The sequence below is a fragment of the Schistosoma haematobium genome, chromosome 3 (genome assembly GCF_000699445.3).
Source record: "Schistosoma haematobium chromosome 3, whole genome shotgun sequence".
NCBI classification, from domain to species: Eukaryota; Metazoa; Platyhelminthes; class Trematoda; order Strigeidida; family Schistosomatidae; genus Schistosoma; species Schistosoma haematobium.
Window position 1 is genome coordinate 18884429 of NC_067198.1, and position 19868 is coordinate 18904296.

The 19868-nt window shown below is 36.2% G+C and overlaps 2 protein-coding genes across 3 annotated transcripts; one reads left to right on the forward strand and one right to left on the reverse strand.

Moving 5' to 3' along the window:
- Positions 1 to 5790: 5790 nt before the first annotated feature.
- Positions 5791 to 8658, forward strand: CFDP2_1 (Craniofacial development protein 2; the record flags this gene model as incomplete). The annotated part of the gene is made up of 1 exon (XM_051207990.1): positions 5791 to 8658. A coding segment is annotated over exon 1 (879 nt), but the record flags the coding sequence as incomplete, so codon positions are not given.
- Positions 8659 to 15447: 6789 nt separating this feature from the next.
- Positions 15448 to 17723, reverse strand: MS3_00005184 (uncharacterized protein; the record flags this gene model as incomplete). Of its 2 annotated transcripts, XM_012939028.3 has the most annotated exons (2): positions 17309 to 17723; positions 16023 to 17271 (listed from the first exon to the last, which is right to left on the reverse strand). In XM_012939028.3, exons 1-2 carry the CDS (start codon positions 17443 to 17445, stop codon positions 16023 to 16025), a joined length of 1386 nt encoding a protein of 461 aa, XP_012794482.2. In that variant the 5' UTR covers positions 17446 to 17723. The 2 variants fall into 2 exon arrangements, with proteins under 2 accessions (XP_051069164.1, XP_012794482.2); XM_051213208.1 differs by having other exon boundaries at positions 15448 to 17723.
- Between the last annotated feature and the right edge of the window lie 2145 nt (positions 17724 to 19868).

The window sequence follows — 19868 nt, forward strand, 5'->3', positions numbered from 1 at the left end:
TGCTACTTTTTCTAACAAGCCACTTAAAGTCGTAATATCGAATCACCAGTCAGTCTAAATATTCATTCTCCGACATACAAGAAACTAGATAAAGCAGAAAATATGTGGAAATAAGTAGGAATTAAAACAGTTTTTTAATATTTCTTATCGCTTACATCTTTTGACCGACTATAAGTTGAAAAAATTAGTTTAATTACATCACATAATTATGATTACTGATATGGTTACCATGATACTAAGTATTTCGTTGGGCATAAACGCTGTCACGTTAGTCACCTCGTAGTTTTTTATTTTGGTCTTGGTTATTAATTTGTTACGTAACAAGTAGTTTAATAATTCAATGCTAATTGAATTTTTTTTAGTCGACTGATTCAGTCTTGTAAAAGCCACTGGTTTTAAATTCGGGACACTATCAGGTGCAAATTGTAATCCTAGTCATCTTATCCTTTCCGTTAAATTAATCAATCAGCTTAGATATCATATAACTGGTTAAGGGATGGGATAGTCTGTCAAAACAGTATATTTAGCAAAACCTGCTCATTTGACTTTACAATATATATTGTATTTTTACTAAGTACGTTACTTAGATGTGACAGAAGACTTGGCAATTCTATTTCAGTTTGATTTCATCTGATAAATAAAAGTTACCAAACACAAGAGCAGTTGACCTCATTTCAGATAGGTAGTTGAATAAACACTGTATTATATACATTTTTGATTTAACACCAGATACAATTAATAAGTTCAATGATGAGGTTTATAGAAATATAGGATTCACTTTATAGTTGATAATACCGAATATTCTGAAGAATCAGTGGTTGAAAAGCTAAGTAAATGATTTGGCCATAGTTCCGATTTACTGTTCAATATAATTCTACACTGCATTTAAGGAACGAAACAGATATTTACAAAAAATCCATAGGAACCTTGTTTCTATGATCTAGCGGATTAACTTTTCCTATTAACATATATTAAATTATCTGATGACCACAGAGTCATGTTGTGAAGCAAAGTGCACGTCTAATCTTTGTATTTGTCCCGTAATCGATCGAAGTCAACTAATTTAAGTAATAAGCACAATTTGAACTCACAACTACAATAAAACAAAAATGTTCCGGGATGGGGGAATATTCAGTGATTTCCAAGAATAGTGCAATTGTATGACTCTCATTACCATGCGATTCTACATTATTTTATGAGATATATGTTGCAACTGGCATAACTACAGAATGGTTAAAAGCTTTGTGATAGTGATTGTTATCCCTCAATAACAGTTCGTTTACTTGATATGACAACTGAAATTGACTGATATTGTTTGTTTAATACTAGCCCATACGAATGTTGTTTACTTCCTTCCCAATAACTAGTACTTACAGCTGATAGATATTTCCTAATGAGTTCTAATGTAAAATGATAAATCAACTAACCTATTATTTGCTAAACTTATTGTTATATCTGACGTTAAAAATGTTCAATAATTTATTTACTATAATCTCCAAATAAGGAATATTCATCTTTATATTGTTAGTCAATTTCTTAGGATTTTCATTTTCATTTGGTGAAGCATATAAGCTATAAGTAATATACAGCGTACCTATAATTTTTTTTCCTAGTTAGACGAAGGATGATACAGAACCCTGTAATAAGGATAAAAACGTTGAACATAAACCCTGAGTCGTATTTTTAAAGAAATTGGGAACAATAATAAAAAAATTTAAAGAAAGATTTTTGCTGCATTTGAAACTGGAAAAAAATCAAAAAGACTAAATAATTGTACAATGTAGTGTCAGTTATTATGCCAAGCCCATATACCTTATTCTAGCTTTCGGACATCCCATTCTATTCATTCTACTTGAGTCATATTTTGACCTTGTTAATTATTCGCTTATCAATCTAGATTGTTTTTTATATGAACGTATATGTGTGTACACTTATGTCCCATGATTCATCACATGTCTGTAGTTTATTTTGTCTGCCTATAAATATTGAGTAACGCTTAATTAAAATGGAGTTGGCTTCCCAGCCATCTTCCCTGTGCGTCATTTTGCTTGGCTCTGTTTCATTCACTTCGTATACAAAATATATGTATTCACAAATCAATTCTCGTTATTCGACTTATTTAATTCCGTTATTGGCTAACGCGATTAAGTCGACGATTATACACGAGAATAGGTGATAGCAAACATTCGTACGATCTAAATAGAAGTCAGATCAAACGGGCCACCAAAACAATATTCCTTCGTTTTCAACTGATATTCAGGTTACTTCAGTTGCAAGGTAAAAGCTGTATTCATATAATACAAAAAACACAATGAGTTGGAAAACATTTTGCTGCAGACGAGTATTATCTAGTTTGAGCCATAGTCCATGGATTATTGTTGGTTGCGTCCAATCATTTTTATTTGTTCGAACTACTATTAAGTAAATAATCATATGACAATATAATGTGTCATTTGACCTTAATGGTTGTTTTGTACTTATTCATATTTTTTAGTTATGAACTTTTTCCCATATATATCTTCACGTAAATGTGAATGTTTGTATTTTTGTCTATATTATCTTATAAAGTTCATTAATAACATAGATTGATGTAATTCACAGAGGAGTTGATTATTACACCAAACTACACTTCCTGAAATCTCTATACTTTACACGTTTGGTCTGCTAGTGTAGTTTATCTGGAACACATTCATCCTAAAACATTTCATATCAGACTTTTGTCAATTGGATTTGATTATACAACCGAATTAGTTTATAAAAGACACGAAACTAAAAGAGATCTAGATCAAATGGAGTCAGATTCTATCAAAGTGCACGCGATTTAAAAACAACTAGACTGACGACCACTTTGGAACTTGATTGGTAGCGATGCAGACTAAACAAATTACATAAGAAATTAGTCAAAGTAAGTGTGTATTCACTAGTGGCTAACTTGGAGCGCAAATCTGTATAGTTAAATTAAGTCGGATATGGGATATCATCTCAATAATGACAAACAAGCAGAAGTATAAGTGGATTCAATGGATAGTCAAAAATAAAATAGTCAAAGTATATTGGTCCAAGCCCTATCTGTTTAGTTTCGAAATAATCCTGGAATAAAAAAAATTAGTTGGTAGATAGCTGAGTCAAATAAATAGGCGTCTGACGTTCTGTTGTCGCCGAAACATGAGTATTTTTAGAGAACATTTGACTTAGTTCCACGAAATCTGAGACCGTTTGAAAGTACTTGGTAGTTATAAGCAAAGATGGATAGTGGCTAGCAGTGGAATCCAGGACGCGCGTTTCGTCCTGTTTGGGACTCGTCAGCTGGATGTACCCGCACCTCAGAGTTGATGTTCACTCTGGGACTCGAACTCAGTACCGTTCGCTTCAAACGCCATCGCGTTATCCACTTAGCTACTGAGTCCTGATAGCCACTTGCTTGTGCAATGGGTTGAAGTTTAATTCACTTGATATTGTTTTACTTGAATCTTCCCATTGATGTTTTTGGACTGAAATTGATCAATCTCTTATTGGCATATGTGCATACTGTGCGTATGCCTCGATATTGCTTATAATGCTTGTAAATTAAGGCAATATCGAGGCATACGCACAGTATGCACATATGCCAATAAGAGACTGATCAATTTCAGTCCAAAAACATCAATGGGAAGATTCAAGTAAAACAATATCAAGTGAATTGTACTTGATAGTTAGTTAACTTGCGGGACTACAACCCAAAAACATCTTGTTCCAGCCAGATTGTGACCGACTGCAACTTCAAGCAAATGAAGGGTTTTGAAGAGTGTGTATTGAATCTTATTTAAGCTATTTATTTTACCACATGGAAAGCATCTGTTTTTTTCTTCATATAAATAACTTATAATTTATGGTGTTTAATTAATTTAATAAGAGGTCATTGCGAAATGATGAAATGGATTCTATTTATTTTGTCTGAATTGTTGTGTTCTTGATCTTTTCTAGAAATTGTCACCCAAAATTGTTATCTTAATGATAATATAATTTTATAAGTGCTATATTCTCTAGTTTAAATAAGAGATAATAAATGCCATTAAAACTTGTGTAGTGAAAACTATTTGAAAGCATAATTAAAAAATTTCACAACGTAACCATTCACCTTAAAGAATAAAGCACCAACAAAACATTTCTAAATTACCAATCGTTTTCATTGATATGAAACAAGAAATAATAATTCATCACTAGAAAAGTAACATTAATAATCAGTTAGTGATTTTTTTCTCATCAAATTGAACAATGAATATAATGATTGGCATTTGTACTTGAAGTAACTGACTGAATATGTTATCTTCATGTGCAGCTTAATTGTTTTAAGGGATTCTATTCAGTTTCATTGGTAACATTAAATGATGATCATATATGCTAAAAGTGCATTTCTTTCACTAGTTTGGAAGTATATTCCGAAAAAATCTGAAAATCTACAATGAAACATTTGATACAGTTCTCAAGTTTGGTGGACAAGATCTAACTCAAGAAGCTCCCAAATAAAAAGGAAGGAAATGTTGAGAGAGACTTCCAGTCATGTTTATTTTTATATTATGTGTATGTTGGCTTACTGTGAAGGATCTGATCTATGAGTTGTTATTTTTTATAAATTAGATTCCTTTTATTCGAAGAGGCAGTTTGTTCTAATGAGCAAGAAATAATTATTCGATCGCAATTCGGATAATCAATATTACAGTTAGCATACACAGTATTTTTGATTTTAACAATTTATGAAATGAATCTTTTGTGAATATATCCCACCTGCAACAACATTAATCCCTTAATTGTTTTCTTTATATTGAACAATTCCGATAATTTACGTGTTGCTTATACCTAACTGGTACCTACATCGACTATCAATATTGGTAGGCTGGACGAAAATTAGGAACAGCCAAACTGAAGAGTGGCATCAGTCCATAAAGTCATTAAATGATGATCTGAACATTGTTGAAACAATTACACTACTTGGTTGCGGTCAGCGCAATAGCCACAACCAGTTGTTAAAATGTTGACTTGAACGACTTAGTATCGATCGCAATGTAGCAGATTCAATCAACCTTAGATTCTTGGCTTCAGTAGCCCACCATGTATATTCCTTTATTATCTCTTCGAACTACTTTCTCAATGCTTAGTCTTTTTCACAATCATCCCCATTTTCTCACTATTTATCCTGTTACTTTCATTCTGTCGTGCTAATATAGTGTAACAAAATGGTTTGCTCTATGTTGATTATGGCTCATAGATTAGTTTGATAACTATTAGTTTAATTTTAACCTGGGTAACTTATATTAGTTTTTTTTATAGAACTTAGTCTTGTCTTTCGTTAAAAGTTCATCTTTAAGGGTAACCTCCATTTAACAAACTTGAGGGATGAAGTGAGTAAAATTAACAGAATAAGATATTAAACGAATATTGATTCATAATAACTAGTCAATAAATAGACCATGTATAAACGTTTCTTCATATTTATATTCTCGTTCAATTTAATAAATGTTTGAATACTGTGACTCGAATAACTTGATATTTATACATTTTGAAAAGTATAATTTTCATAATAAAAGAAAAACAACCAAAATTCCGCAATAAAAATTAAATCTCGATGTATTTTATGAATAAAAATCAATATTTTATTGCCTGTTAATAAGAACTAGTATATATATATATATATATATATATATATATATATATATATATATATTTGAAATTCAATGTCTTATGCTTTTTCTTTCCCAATGCACGTTAATTATGTACAGATTAAGTCTTGAAAGAATTGATTAAAATACTCGATTTTGTTAGACTTCGTGTGAATTGTTTAGTTCAAAACAAAAGTACAGTATGATGTTCAAGATATTGATGTGTTGTATATGAAGGAACAAAATCCAAATGATAAAATAATGTGAGTTGAGAGGACTCAACGTAAATCAGAAAGGAAAATGGATAAATGAAGATTTATTTGACACAGAAACTAGGATAATTAGCTTTTAATATACTCAGTCTTTTCAATATGAATTTATGTCAGATTTGTTAATAGCGTAAATTTTGGAAAACGATAACTTAGTCAAACCACAACTGAATAAATCAAAGCTCTTCACGTGAGAATGAATATCGCAATTACTTAAGATTTGTTAAATTATGATTTTGCTGCTTTGATGGAAAGGTCTTGTATCATGTTTATTTGAATGTTCAACTAGTTCTGATGTAAAACTGACAAAATGAATGTCAATTCTTGAGAATACTGTAAACTTCCACCAGGCTATGGAAATAGCAACATGATTTACGAATGTCCTATTTCAATTATAATTTGATAGGGACATTTGTGAACAAAGAATTTAGTGACTTTTTAAAATGATAACTTTCGCGTTCAGTCAATTTCGATGCCAAATTAAATATTGAAGCTCGGGATGGAAACATGTGCTTTGATATACCTTTAATCTGAAGTACATGTCACCTATTTACCAATTATCACGCGTTGAAAAATACCAAAGCTGGAAAAAACCGATTTAATCGTTTATTGACGGGCTTGGCTCCAGAGTTAATAATACGATTATGGTTCATTCATCAGTGTTAAGATAATAATCTCTGAAGTGTGGTAAGATTATATATATACATAATCTGGTATATTTCCGGACCTTTTGATTTAGTGTTTAGCATTTTCTTTAGAAGTTATAGTAAATTTATTTCTTCCATTCAACTTTCGACTACGTTTAGACAAATATTCAGATGTAATTTGCAATGTGGTCTATCAATATGAAAATATAGACGTTAATTCTTTGAGAACTATTTTTAAAAAGTTTGAATAATTTATCAAACGCGAAATTTACTGACAGCTTTTAATAATTATAATGGTGGCCAGCATTGGCATTCATTCATTACGAACACTAGGATCCAGGGACATCGAGATAACGTCTTAAATAAAGCGAAACAAACATCGCGGGTTTCACTGTTAACCACCATTCCGATTTTAATTGAAATTTGTGACTAAATGGTAATGTAGAGGCAATCCATATAGTTTGTACATTAACCAAAGACAGCGGTTAATTACAACACGTAACATCAACAACCGAACGACTCAAACACCTACAAATCCGATTTCAACAAATGAAAAATTTCCATCGAGTAGTCTTAAATAGGGAGTATTTGAGTGAATCATTGTTTTCATTCACAGTTATAAATCCATAATCACTATATTACAATGGCCAAAATAAATTATATGTATGAACTTTTATAACTCCGTCCGTAGCTCTTCTAGAGTTACTGCCGGTCCCAAGCCCGGGTAAAGGAGGGGGGTTGGGCATGGGGTTAGCGACCCCATCTCATAGAAAACTAACCCGCTAAAAAACGCTAACCAAAGATAATTCAAACCATTTAAACTCTACCCTGGGAGTTAGGTCTTCATTTAGAAGAAATATGACGCCTCATAGTGAAAGCCGAGTTCCTTCAGAAGCCACGAGGCCGATGCCCCTTCTAACAACCAGAGAAACAATTTTTATAGGTACATGGAATGTCCGGACAATGTGGGAGGCCAGGAAGACCAGTCAAATAACAATGGAAATGAGGAGATACAACTTAGCAGTACTGGGAATCAGCGAAACCCATTGGACCCAAGCTGGACAACAAAGGCTAAATACGGGAGAGATGCTACTTTACTCCGGAAAATGCTCCACACACTCAGAGAGTTGCTCTAATGCTGTCCACAGTAGCACGAAATGCACTTGTAGGATGGGAACCTAACGGATCATCAAAGCATCATTCAAAACAAAGAAGGAGGGGATCACAATGAATATTATCCAATGTTATGCACCCGCCAATGATAGTAACGACGACATTAAAGATCAATTCTATGAGAGGCTGCAATCAATCATAGAGAAGTGCCCAAGAAAAGAACTCACCATTCATACGGGAGATCTAAATGCCAAAGTCGGGATAGAAAACACCGGATATGAAGATATAAAAAGACGACATGGACTGGGAGAGAGAAACGAAAATGGGGAAATATTTGCAAATCTATGTTCATTCAATAAACTAGCCATAGGCGGCACAATATTTCTACACAAACGCATACACAAAGCTACATGGATCTCACCGGACCACACTACAGAGAACCAGATAGATCATATTTGCATCAATAAAAAATTCCGAGGGACAATGGAAAATGTGAGAACTAGGAGGGGTGCTGACACAGCTTCAGATCACCACCTAGTTGTGGCCAATTTAAAACTGAAGCTAAAGAAAAACTGGACAACTGGACAAACAGCACTACAAAGGTTCAATACAGCCTTCCTTCGAGATACTGACAAACTCAATGAATTCAAGATAGCTCTCAACAACAGATTCCAAGCCTTTCAAGATCTACTGAAGGAAGAAGAAACTACCATGGAGGACAACTGGAAAGGCATCAAAGAAACATTGACTTCAACGTGTCAAGAGGTTCTGGGCCTAAAGAAACACCAGCATAAGGAATGGATCTCTATAGAAACACTGGACAAGATCAAAGAAAGGAAGAACGAGAAGACAGCAATTAACAACAGCCGAACACGGGCAGAGGAAGTCCAAGCACAAGCTGAATACATAGAAGCAAACAAGCAAGTGAAGAGGAGCATTAGAGCCAACAGGAAGAAATACGTGGAAGAATTAGCAACGACGGCAGAAAAAGCTGCTAGAGAAGGAAATATGAAACAGCTCTACGATACAACGAAGAAACTATCAGGGAAATACAGTAAACCAGAGAGGCCGGTCAAAGACAAAGAAGGCAAGCCAATCACTGAAATTCAACAACAGCGAAACAGATGGGTAGAATACTTCGAGGAACTCCTGAATAGGCCGGCTCCAATGAATCCACCGAACATCGAAGTAGCACACACAGATCTTCCTATAGATGTCAATCCACCAACTACGGAGGAAATTAGAATGGCCGTCAGACAAATCAAGAACGGGAAAGCAGCGGGACCCGACAACATACCAGCTGAAGCACTGAAATCAGACATCGAAGCAACCACAAGCATGCTTTATCTTCTATTCAAAAAGATTTGGGAGGAGGAACAAGTGCCGATGGACTGGAAAGAAGGACACCTCGTCAAGATTCCAAAGAAAGGAGATCTGAGCAAATGTGAAAACTACAGAGGCATTACACTACTGTCAATACTAGGGAAAGTCTTCAACAGAGTGTTGCTGAACCGGATGAAAGATGCAGTAGACGCCCAACTTCGAGATCAACAGGATGGATCCCGTAAGGATCGGTCGTGCACAGACAAAATTGCGACACTACGGATCATCGTCGAACAATCAGTTGAGCGGACCTCGTCACTGCACATCAACTTCAATGATTATGAAAAGGCATTTGACGCTGTAAATAGGACGTTATGGAAACTTCTTCGACACTCCGGAGTTCCTGAGAAGAGTGACAACATTATCCGGCACCCATACGACTGACTACAGTGCAAAGTAGGACAGCTGACAGACGCATTCCAAGTGAGGACCGGAGTCAGACAAGGCTGTTTACGCTCTACCTCCCTCTTTCTTCTGGTGGTCGACTGGATTATGAAGACCTCGACATCTGAAGGAAAACACGGAATACAATGGACGGCTCAGAACCAATTAGACGATTTGGAATTCGCAGATGACCTAACCCTCCTATCGCATAGACACGAACAAATGCAGATAAGGACAGGCAGTGTAGCAGCAGTCTCTGCATCAGTAGGCTCCAACATATACAAGGGGAAAACCAAGGTCCTCAAATTCGAAACGAAGAAGAGCAATCCAATCACTCTTGATGGCGAAACTCTGGAAGATGTAGAGTCCTTCACATACCTGGGAAGCATCATCGATGAATAAGGAGGTTCAGATGCAGACGTAAAGGCGAGGATCGGCAAAGCAAGGGCCGCATTCCTTCAATTGAAGAACATATGGAACTCAAAACAACTTTCAACCAATATCAAAGTCAGAATCTTCAATACGAACGTCAAGGCAGTTCTACTGTATGGAGCTGAAACTTGGAGAACTACAACAACCACAATCAAGAAAGTACAAGTATTTATAAATAACTGTCTACGCAAGATACTCAACATCCATTGGCCGGATACCATCAGCAATAGCCTTCTGTGGGAGAGAACAAACCAACTTCCAGCTGAAGAAGAAATTAGGACAAGACGATGGAAATGGATAGGACATACATTACGCAAATCGTCAAACTGCATCACGAGGCAAGCCCTAACTTGGAATCCTGAAGTGAAGCGAAAAAGAGGAAGGCCAAAGAACACATTGCGTCGGATAATAGAAGCAGATATGAAAAGGATGAATAACAACTGGAAAGAGCTGGAAAGGATTGTCCAGGACAGGGTTGGATGGCGAATGCTGGTGAGCGGCCTATGCTCCTTCACGAGGAGTAGCAGGCGTAAGTGGCTCAGACGTGTCAAGATTATTTTATTAGTAAAGTTGATAAAGGTCGTTTAAAAAAGGGGTAAGGAATTTCGTCGTGAAGAATGAATATAAGAAACCGACATAAGAAAACAGACCACGTGATGATGCACGGTGGGAGAAATTTTACGCCGGAAATGATTCGGAATAATAATAATAATAATAATAATAATAATAATAATAATAAAGTCATATAAACATGAAGTATAATTAGGACAGTCATAAGAAATGTATATAAACTGGGATGAATGTGCAAATAAACGATAGAGCAGAATCAGGGATAGGTAAGGGTCCATTCTATGTGACTTTTATTTATGGGAAGACCTCAATTGTAAGCCATGATAATGAGAGGTTGAATGTGCCACTTTTGGATACATGAGTTAGATTCTCGGAGTTGATCTTGATTGCTTCAGCTGTGTAAGTTATAATCTTGCTCCATTTAGGTAAACTGTTTAGGACTTTATGCAAAATCGAGAAGGCTTCTACTAGATGAGAAAGGACAGTGCAGTTGAACAGGTAGGAAATTTTTAAAGAACTCATCAGTAACTTGCCGCTGAGCATTTACGGGTTCGATTGAAAAGGTAACATGCAATGTATCCAAATTAAGTTTACCTAAACCACTTTTAGATTTGAACAGTGGAAATAAACATTTTACTTTTAAAATGAGTGGTTGTATTTTGAATGATTAAATTTTACCTCAAATTGATAGAATTAGAATCAACTAATAATGTACACTTGTTACTGCAACACTTAATAACTCTAATTTTATAAACACCACCACCAAAACGTCTAAGAAATGAAATTATAAGTATCTTCAGCCAGAAAATCAGAACGCTAGGAAAAACTAGCTGTCGGTTATTGCGAATGAGCTAAAGCTATCTAAACCTCACTCACTGACGGACCATAATGTCTAAAAAGGATATTCCAACTAGACGATTTGTATACTGGCTATATGTACATAACATATTTAGTTAAATCGCACCACAGAGATAAAAAATTTCAGAATAACTTTAGTTCGTTGTGGCAACAAATAAACGTAAACTAGAAATATTTCAACGTAATGCTGCAGTCTACACGCAGCGATCTAGTATTTAGAAGTTGTTTTCCAACCTCATAACTGACTTAAGCATCACATAACGCTAATCAAAACTAATATGATATCGGAAGCCGTTTAAAATCCAAGAGCCAACAGTCACCGAAAAAATAAGAGATAAACCCGACAAAGTGGGTCACAAAGATATTTCCCTCACCATCAAATAATTTTATAAGACCAAAAACAAAATCATTAAACACATATATAAACACAAACTGTTGCCTGAAACAAAGTCAGTTGAACGAAATTTGGAATAATGGTCTGCTTTTTAGAAGTCAAGTGTTTCAACCACTTAAATGACTTAAATATCATATCAGTCAAGACGACATATGGTTCGGGAAACTTCAATGGATTACACTAATATAAAAATAACTTATAGAATAGAAGCAAAAATCCCCAACATTACCATAAGACAAAAACATTTGTCAACACCAATAATTCTGAGCACAAGTACTACTTCAGGAATTTATTATAGAAGTCGAGATTAATTATTTTTAAATGAAGCTGTTTCAATTGCTAAGTACTGTGAATGGTAAAGTTAATTACATATGCTGCGGGTCAGTCAACTAGTTATCATGTGGAAGCTTAGGAGCTACTAAATATAGTAAATTTAAATAGCCTTCATAAATCAACAAAGATAACAGCAATAACTCCACTATTAGCCCATCAGTACTTTTAGCATACAACTTTAATATTATCATTTTCTGTGTACACATAGATATACGGCTTAGTAACCATGTAAACTGTCAAACTAAACCACTTACTTTGTGTTAACGAATGGTTGACCCAATCTGAACAAGAGGATTATACCCCAACCAATAAATCAAGTTCACAAAAGAATCATTTAGTATCATTATGTAAAACATAAGAAATTCAAGCTAATTCCGTCATTCACTAGAAACAATGTCCTTATAACGAATACGTTTTTGAAGTATTTTCGTCAGTACCAATATTATTAATTCCATTACGTAGCAGTAGAGAAGTATGAGTTTATCAGATAAGGCTACAGTCAATCCTCGTCAATATCATCTATTCTCTCTACACTTGCACCTTTCTTTTATAAAGAAAATCAAGAGCAAGGCTTCGGTACGTACCTTGAATCAATTTCTTTTATGATTTAAAATGATGTGATTGATTGCCGAATTTACTATCGGCCAGTTATAACAAAAATGCATCAGCTCTAATCTTAATTGTCACATATATACTAGGCAATAAAAATGCTATTCCGGTCGTATATTCAGCTCGACTTTTGTGCAGGTTGCTAAATATGATACAAACAACAGAACCAACATCATGAAAAAAACGTAGTTTTGCTTCCATACAGTTATTCAGTTAGATATTACAGAAAGATTAAATAATTCACAAAATATGATTTAGAAGAATTGAGGAAATAAATTAAGAATTATCATCAATTTTTCCATGACTTATTCGTGTTGATTTATACTTTTAAAATGCCAATGTTTGTTTGCTTCGACTTTACTGTTCGCCTTTTCAGTGATATAAAAGCAGATCGAGTTACAATTAAAATTACAGTGAAGTAACACGTGGTAGCAACGTAAAATTCACCATACACTCGTGGTTGTTCCACTCTGAGTGAAGTTTTGTTATTATTACTTATTTTAACACAGATATTGGTACAAGGAGGCAGCAAATACATATATGTCACACAAATCTTACTTGATGTGTGAGGGCTGTGACACTGCCCGGGTGCCCAAACCGAAGTAGGTGGTTTCCTTAGGGGGCCAAACCCGGAGCCTTCGACCTGAAAGTCTGATCCACAAGGCAGTGGAGCATCGTAAGGAGATGCCGTCCCACGGTAGCCGGTGACCAACGACTGGTTCATACGCCATTTGTTCCTTCACGATACTGCAGCCCATGTGCACCGTTGGTTCGGAATCACGGTTTTCCAACTCCCATAGATGGACTCGCCATGTCCACCGGTCCGGTTAAAGCGCCGGACATTCGCTTTTCATCCTCTCATTTTCGTAAACAACCCCGACGCGAGAAGGCAGTGAGTAGGACTTCCCTGGCAGAGGTTATATACGCGTTACTTTTTGTTTCTAACTTACAGAATGAGCTAGCAACCTTGGATTGACAGGCTATTGTAATGTAGATAATTTACAATGTGATCAAGTCTCTTCACTACCTAACAATTAAACCCCACTTCAACATCAGGATCTCTAACGTATGCTGAGTATTATTACATATGGACAAGCTAAGCAACACCAAACTTCCCATAACACTATAATCGTTTAATTGGTAAACTGAAAAAATGTGAAGTGATGTCTCAGAACTGGTTCAAATAGTTTAGTCGCATCGATTCTCCATATCTCTCTTAAATTTTAAATAAATTCCATTTTAAACTTTCCGTCTGTTGCGTTAATACAGTTCATATAGTGCTTAAATATACGATGAAGTTGGCATTAGTACCCAATCGTTTGTTCCATTCCTTAGTGTACTAATGTGCAGCAACTCGAAGTGGTAAACATTAGACCGGGCCCCACGTTGGTAACTGACCAACAGAAAAGTAGCCAGTTTCTTAGCAATAACTGTAGACTAAGTAGAGCTTTTCCACTCAAAATATTCAATTGGTGACTCCTCTTGTAGGTGCTGATCAGGAAAGCTGTAACTCGATGTAGTATAAGCAGACATTCCATAGATTAATAATATTTCCCAAGGAATCCCAAAGCACTTCGTAGCTGCCACTTACCCATGAAATCCTCACTTTAGGAGACAAACTGTAAATGGTTCTGAACATATACGATCTTGACCACTTTAATCGATTCATGTCTAAAATTTTACTGCTAAGCCTGGCTTCCTTAGCTGAAGCTCTACCATCTATTTCCACTAATAACTATCACTAAATTTGAATGATGGCTCGCAGGATTATATGCCCGGATACAGGCTCTTACGTTAACACTTAACAATTGTTTTACATGGCTATGTAGGAGGAAAAATTATTCACTAGGAAATATACGTATGTACCACCGACGTGCTGGGAACTATCCTGATGCAATTTTACAATTCACCATCTTATTATTCCTAGTTTAATAGTACAAGTAGTGAAGTGATCATCACAATGAAATGATATGTGACCTGGATATTGGGCAACAAGACAAATTTTACTCGAATTACCTTGATACTCTGCGTCCGATGTCGACAGTGTTAATACTTTAGCCCTACTTTATGCGGATAATTCACAGAATACGCTTATTACTAATTAACAGCATGGCGAGAAAGTTGTGGAGCATCTGAACTTACCAGTCAAGTATTAACTCGGCAAGTATTTAAAAGTACGAAACTCAGTAAATGCGAGGTAGGCTTTACTGAGATTAAAAGAGGAAAGTATGGAGTTCGCAAACTAAAATACAAGCGTTTTTAATGCGAAATGTTTCGTTAAGATTCAAAATTAGCAGGTATTAGATCTTGGGTTTCCCCATGCGCTTAATGACCTCAGTCCATAGACTGGAATGTTGGTACGCATCATAAAGCAAAATAAGACAAACATGTGACTCAGGTGTGAAGCGAAACAAACTGTACGAAGCTATGAGGTGCCTTGGGAATTAGGGAAGATGACCACAAGTAACAATTAAGTTGAATAGTATGATCTCAGAGTCTACAAAAAGTCGCCGGCATTAAATAAGGGATTGCTAATGTGCTGTATGCAACAAAAGACTCCATGAATAAAACCAAAGATAAAATTTGGGATCTGCTTACTTATGTACCTCTGAGGTACTTTTTCCAAAGTTAGACAAGTGTTTCTATTCCGATCACCACTTTAGAATCACCGATGTACGTAACGCGTCGACTAAGATGCTTTCCCGTCGTCTACCTCGAACAGAAAATTACAGTCATGGTATGCATAAAACAGCCCAAAATAAATTACTTTGTGAATCTTATACCTTGAAAGTTTTATGCAGCAACAAATAAACGCAGAATATGAAGTGAGATTTGATTTCTCATAAAAAAAATTAAAATAATCAAAATGGGTCAAAGGATTGATTACATAAAACATTAGGTGTCGACTAGATAAATGAAAAGCAGGAACAAAAAGCACGTATATAATGGGTAAATTCAGAAATCCTTCTATTAAGGGGGAGGAAATATGTCAGTACACAAATGTACACTAATTACAAGATTGACAAAATACTAGTGTGACGATAAATGCACCAATGCAATGAATGAACTGAAAGGTTAGATTATGCACAGATCTTAGATTAACTGGAATAGTAAGTTTATTTTATAGAATTATTTACAAAATCAAGACTTTGGTAACCGTCACATCGTTACACAATTTCCAAGTTTCAGCAAACAAGCGAGAGATCAAATGCGGTAATAAACGATATAGAAACAATAAAATATAACGAGTTCATAAATAATCCGATTACCTGGAATCCACAACATTTAAAGTACGATATCAGGTAATGAATAGCTGAATATATAAATATTGTATCACGAGCTGTGGCAATTACAACAGAAATGAAAAAGAGGTAACGTATATTTCACAAGTTTACTAAGTGTGTGTGGTCACAAGCTCCGGAGTTTGAGAATTGAGTACACAAGACACAGGCCCGGCGCACGTTTTTTTGTGGTAATAAAACGAGGCACCCCAACGGTACCGTTTACCACAACTCCCACAGAGGTACTTACCTTCAGCACGATGCTTTCCATCTACATGCTGTTTGAGAGATAGTTTGGAGTTGAACTCCTTGCCACACATGTTACACGAAAAAATACCACCAGGATTAGAGTGCATTAAAGTTGTATCTTTTAGTTGTGAAAGATATTCGGGCGGTAATTCCCGGAAATTTGAAATAGAATTCCTTTGTCGCGGAGATCTGAATCCTAAGTTGTTTGAAGTAGACAGGGCTCTATTAGCAAGATTTTCGAAGACGGAGGATGCCGACACAACTTTTGGACATATAGTTGCATGCTCAAGGTAGGAAGGGACATTTAGAAAGCTTTCCGTGCATAGGCATGTTAGCGAACAGTTAGCTGCATCGTCCCCGATGACTGGAACATTCTGAATGATGTTATCGTTCGCCAGTTCTTGAGTGAAAGAAACTCCTGGTGCATTCATGAAACGGTTGAACGCGGTTTGTCTCGGTGAAATATGATCGACATGCATTTGGGAATCCTCGACTTTCATAATTGAACCATTAAGACAACGGTAGTCAGAAGCGTGACCGATTTCACTCATACTAATGACCGGACGTTTTTTACACCGTTGCTTGTGATGGTAATAAACAGGTGGCCAACGGTAGACATTACCACACCACCTGCACTTGTAGCGAGGAGGAAAATGGAGATGCATGTGTTGGTCGAGAAGAGATTTGCTTTTAAAACCCTTATAACATTTTGGACAACCGTATGGCTTGTCACCTGACGGACCTGGAGCAGACGATACCGTAGACTGACGGTAAGGGTGGTAGACATTAGGCTGACCCAATTTCGTACCCGCTATACCGTCACAGTTAGAATGAAGGATGCTAGGTAGAATTCTACGTCCGTCCTTAAGCGAGGCGAAGTTGCGACGAGGATCTTCCAAGTCAGTAGATGCTACGGGACAATCTACATAGTGCCTTAAAAACAACGGCAAACGGTTATAAGAGTCTCCACATGTACAAGAGAAGCTCCCTTCATCAGGATGAACACTTTCGAAATGATCCCAAAGCTGTTCAGACGTGCCGGCTGAAAATTTGCATTCTGGGCATGATCGAAGAGATGTGCCATTCGGAAGAGCTTGAACAGTTGGGTTGCAACTAATAAAGTTGAACATACATTAAAATTATCACTTACCTGTCGCTTTTGTAACAACACTTTTGAATGTGGGACACGATAAAAGAGAGAAATTCACTGTCACTCCCAACTGGTTTGTGTAGTTGCTTCAACTTGTGAAACTGCTCAAAGACATCAGGCTCAACACTGATTTGCATGTTTTATATTCAAAACTTTTAATATATGAACATGCGAAAAAACTATAACATATTCAGAGGCTTTACAAAAGACTCCAGTCCGTACGGCAAATGTCCAAAAAACGCGCTCCGAATTCTAAATTGCTCAGGAGTGAAGCACCAACTAGATGTTTAAGGAAAAGGATTGTAATTACGAAGACGTATCATCTTTGTAACGGTCTTTTCAAAACTGGAAAAAGTGAAAGCTCATATAGTAACAAAATACATAGTTAGAAAATGACACATGACGTAGTCTTCTCAATTGCCTTTATACAATAAAGTAAATCTCTGGGATTGTTTTAAAAGAACCAGTCGAAAGCGTCATCACTAAATCTTTCACCTTTGAATATTTCTTTTAACAGAGGAGTTACTATAATGCTCTCATGTGTTTTGCGCCTCTTATTACATGTTTCGCTGAACACCGATGTCGCTCTCAAGGGATATAGTGTCAATTGGAGTCCGATACCAAAAGCAATTTTCCGTTGCTTAAACAATCCAGATGATTTTAGGATTGATGACGAAGGCCGATCGGGACTGGTGACAATGCTAGTAAACTGTGAAGACAGTAATCCTCTGTGGAGGTATACGGATCGCCCATTCATAAGGACTATTGTCGGTATATTTTTGACAACTTTAAACATGGATCATTTAGGACAAATGCGAGAAAATATATATGTTTTAAATAGATGTCCACTACTTACATACCAACACCACAACTTTATTTCACATAATGGATGATTCGCATATGCTAGACATGACACTTATGAACAACACATTTAGGCTGGGGAGAGTGTAATATATTCAATACGACAAGCAAGAGGTTGCACAGAGTAACCGCGCTTGCGTGGAGAACCATGCTATATCCCCACTGTTCACAATTACTGACCTCTCCGCCTTAAACGTTGAATGTGAATTTTCTCATTTACCTTATGTTTAGTTTCGAGTATCACGTGGTTAGAATCAATACCACTATACCTAGAAAAATGCAAGCAACTTCAAGCCATACGTAATCGCACCGTTTAATCGTTGAACCTCGGTAGGTAGTAATCCACAAAATGTAAACAAACGAGTGGCAACAGCAGGTGGGTAATTAAAAATTAGGGAGCAATACATAGTGCTAAAAGAAGATGAGCACCAGATCCAGATTAACCTGTTCGTAATCTGAAAGGTCAATTCCATCACAGCGGCTCTCTTTGACAAGCCGAAAATGGAGTTTTCCATTTGTTATGTTCAATGTCAAAGTTGTTCTAGTAGAACAGTATTTTAAAACATTATACCGGTCTCAAATCATCTCCAATACAGAAATAGCCTGATAGCTGAATTGAACCACTGAAATAGTGTATGCAAACAAGAAAATATCTCCGCCCCTATATGTTGAGAAAAGTTTCCACAATCCTGCTAACACTACTTATTGAGTTATACTCCTAGTCACCAGACCAGGCAGCCGTCCCAAACAATTGAAAGCGGGCATCACAATAGGCATTTATGGAACACAAACAAATGAATTTTATGACCACTTGCTGGCAACATTTGCCTCGGCACCCTCCTCAGGTTTATGGAATCTCTGATTCACACTGGTCCTCAAACACTTATTTACAAAACTCTTTTCACCCAAACAACACAGTTTCAGGGAGGACCACCAATTAGTCATCAATTAGTTAACTGCAGTGAGCAGATGCACCAAAGTTCTCAATCGTGGGTCGAAACTGAATGTGGTACACCTCGTCACTTTTGAGGTTCACAGACAGGATTGGTTTGCTTGTTGACAAATCGTTTAAAAAAAATCGATGGTATCGAATTATGGATCAGAAATGTCTTTTCGAATCGAAAGCAAATATTATTACTCGCCATATTAGTTTGACGTTACTTCATGTATTATTATTTAGCTTAGAATTGGTCGGGAAACGAGGTTTGTTTGGTAACTGAACACTGTAGGGGCACCGGATAAGAGGGACGGTCGGCTGACATTACTGCATAGAGCGAAGGATTTGATCAGCCTGTGTTGGTTAGGTTAAAAAAAGTCAGATTCGCTCAAAGTTCCCCGCCGTTTCGTCCAAACGTCTTGAACGAAGTGACATAAGGCGGCTATTTTGTGATTCAATTGTTGTGAGTGTTCTCCTAGTTAAGTGATTCTTTCCCACAGGAAAACCGAAAGCTCATTAGGAAGAACGTTAATTCAGTTCTCTTTGTCATGTAGTGCACATGCTGGATCGATTACTGCCTCGTATTCTGGGATATCAATTTCCTTACTGAACGTCCTCACCTTTGTTTTAAACTTGGTTTGGTACAGAAAACAACGTAAGAAATTTAAGAATAACTTAACAGTTCTAGATACGCGAACTTTGTGTGGATCGTTGTTTTACTCAAGGATTAAGACGAAATATCAAACAACGGGTAAGTTCTAA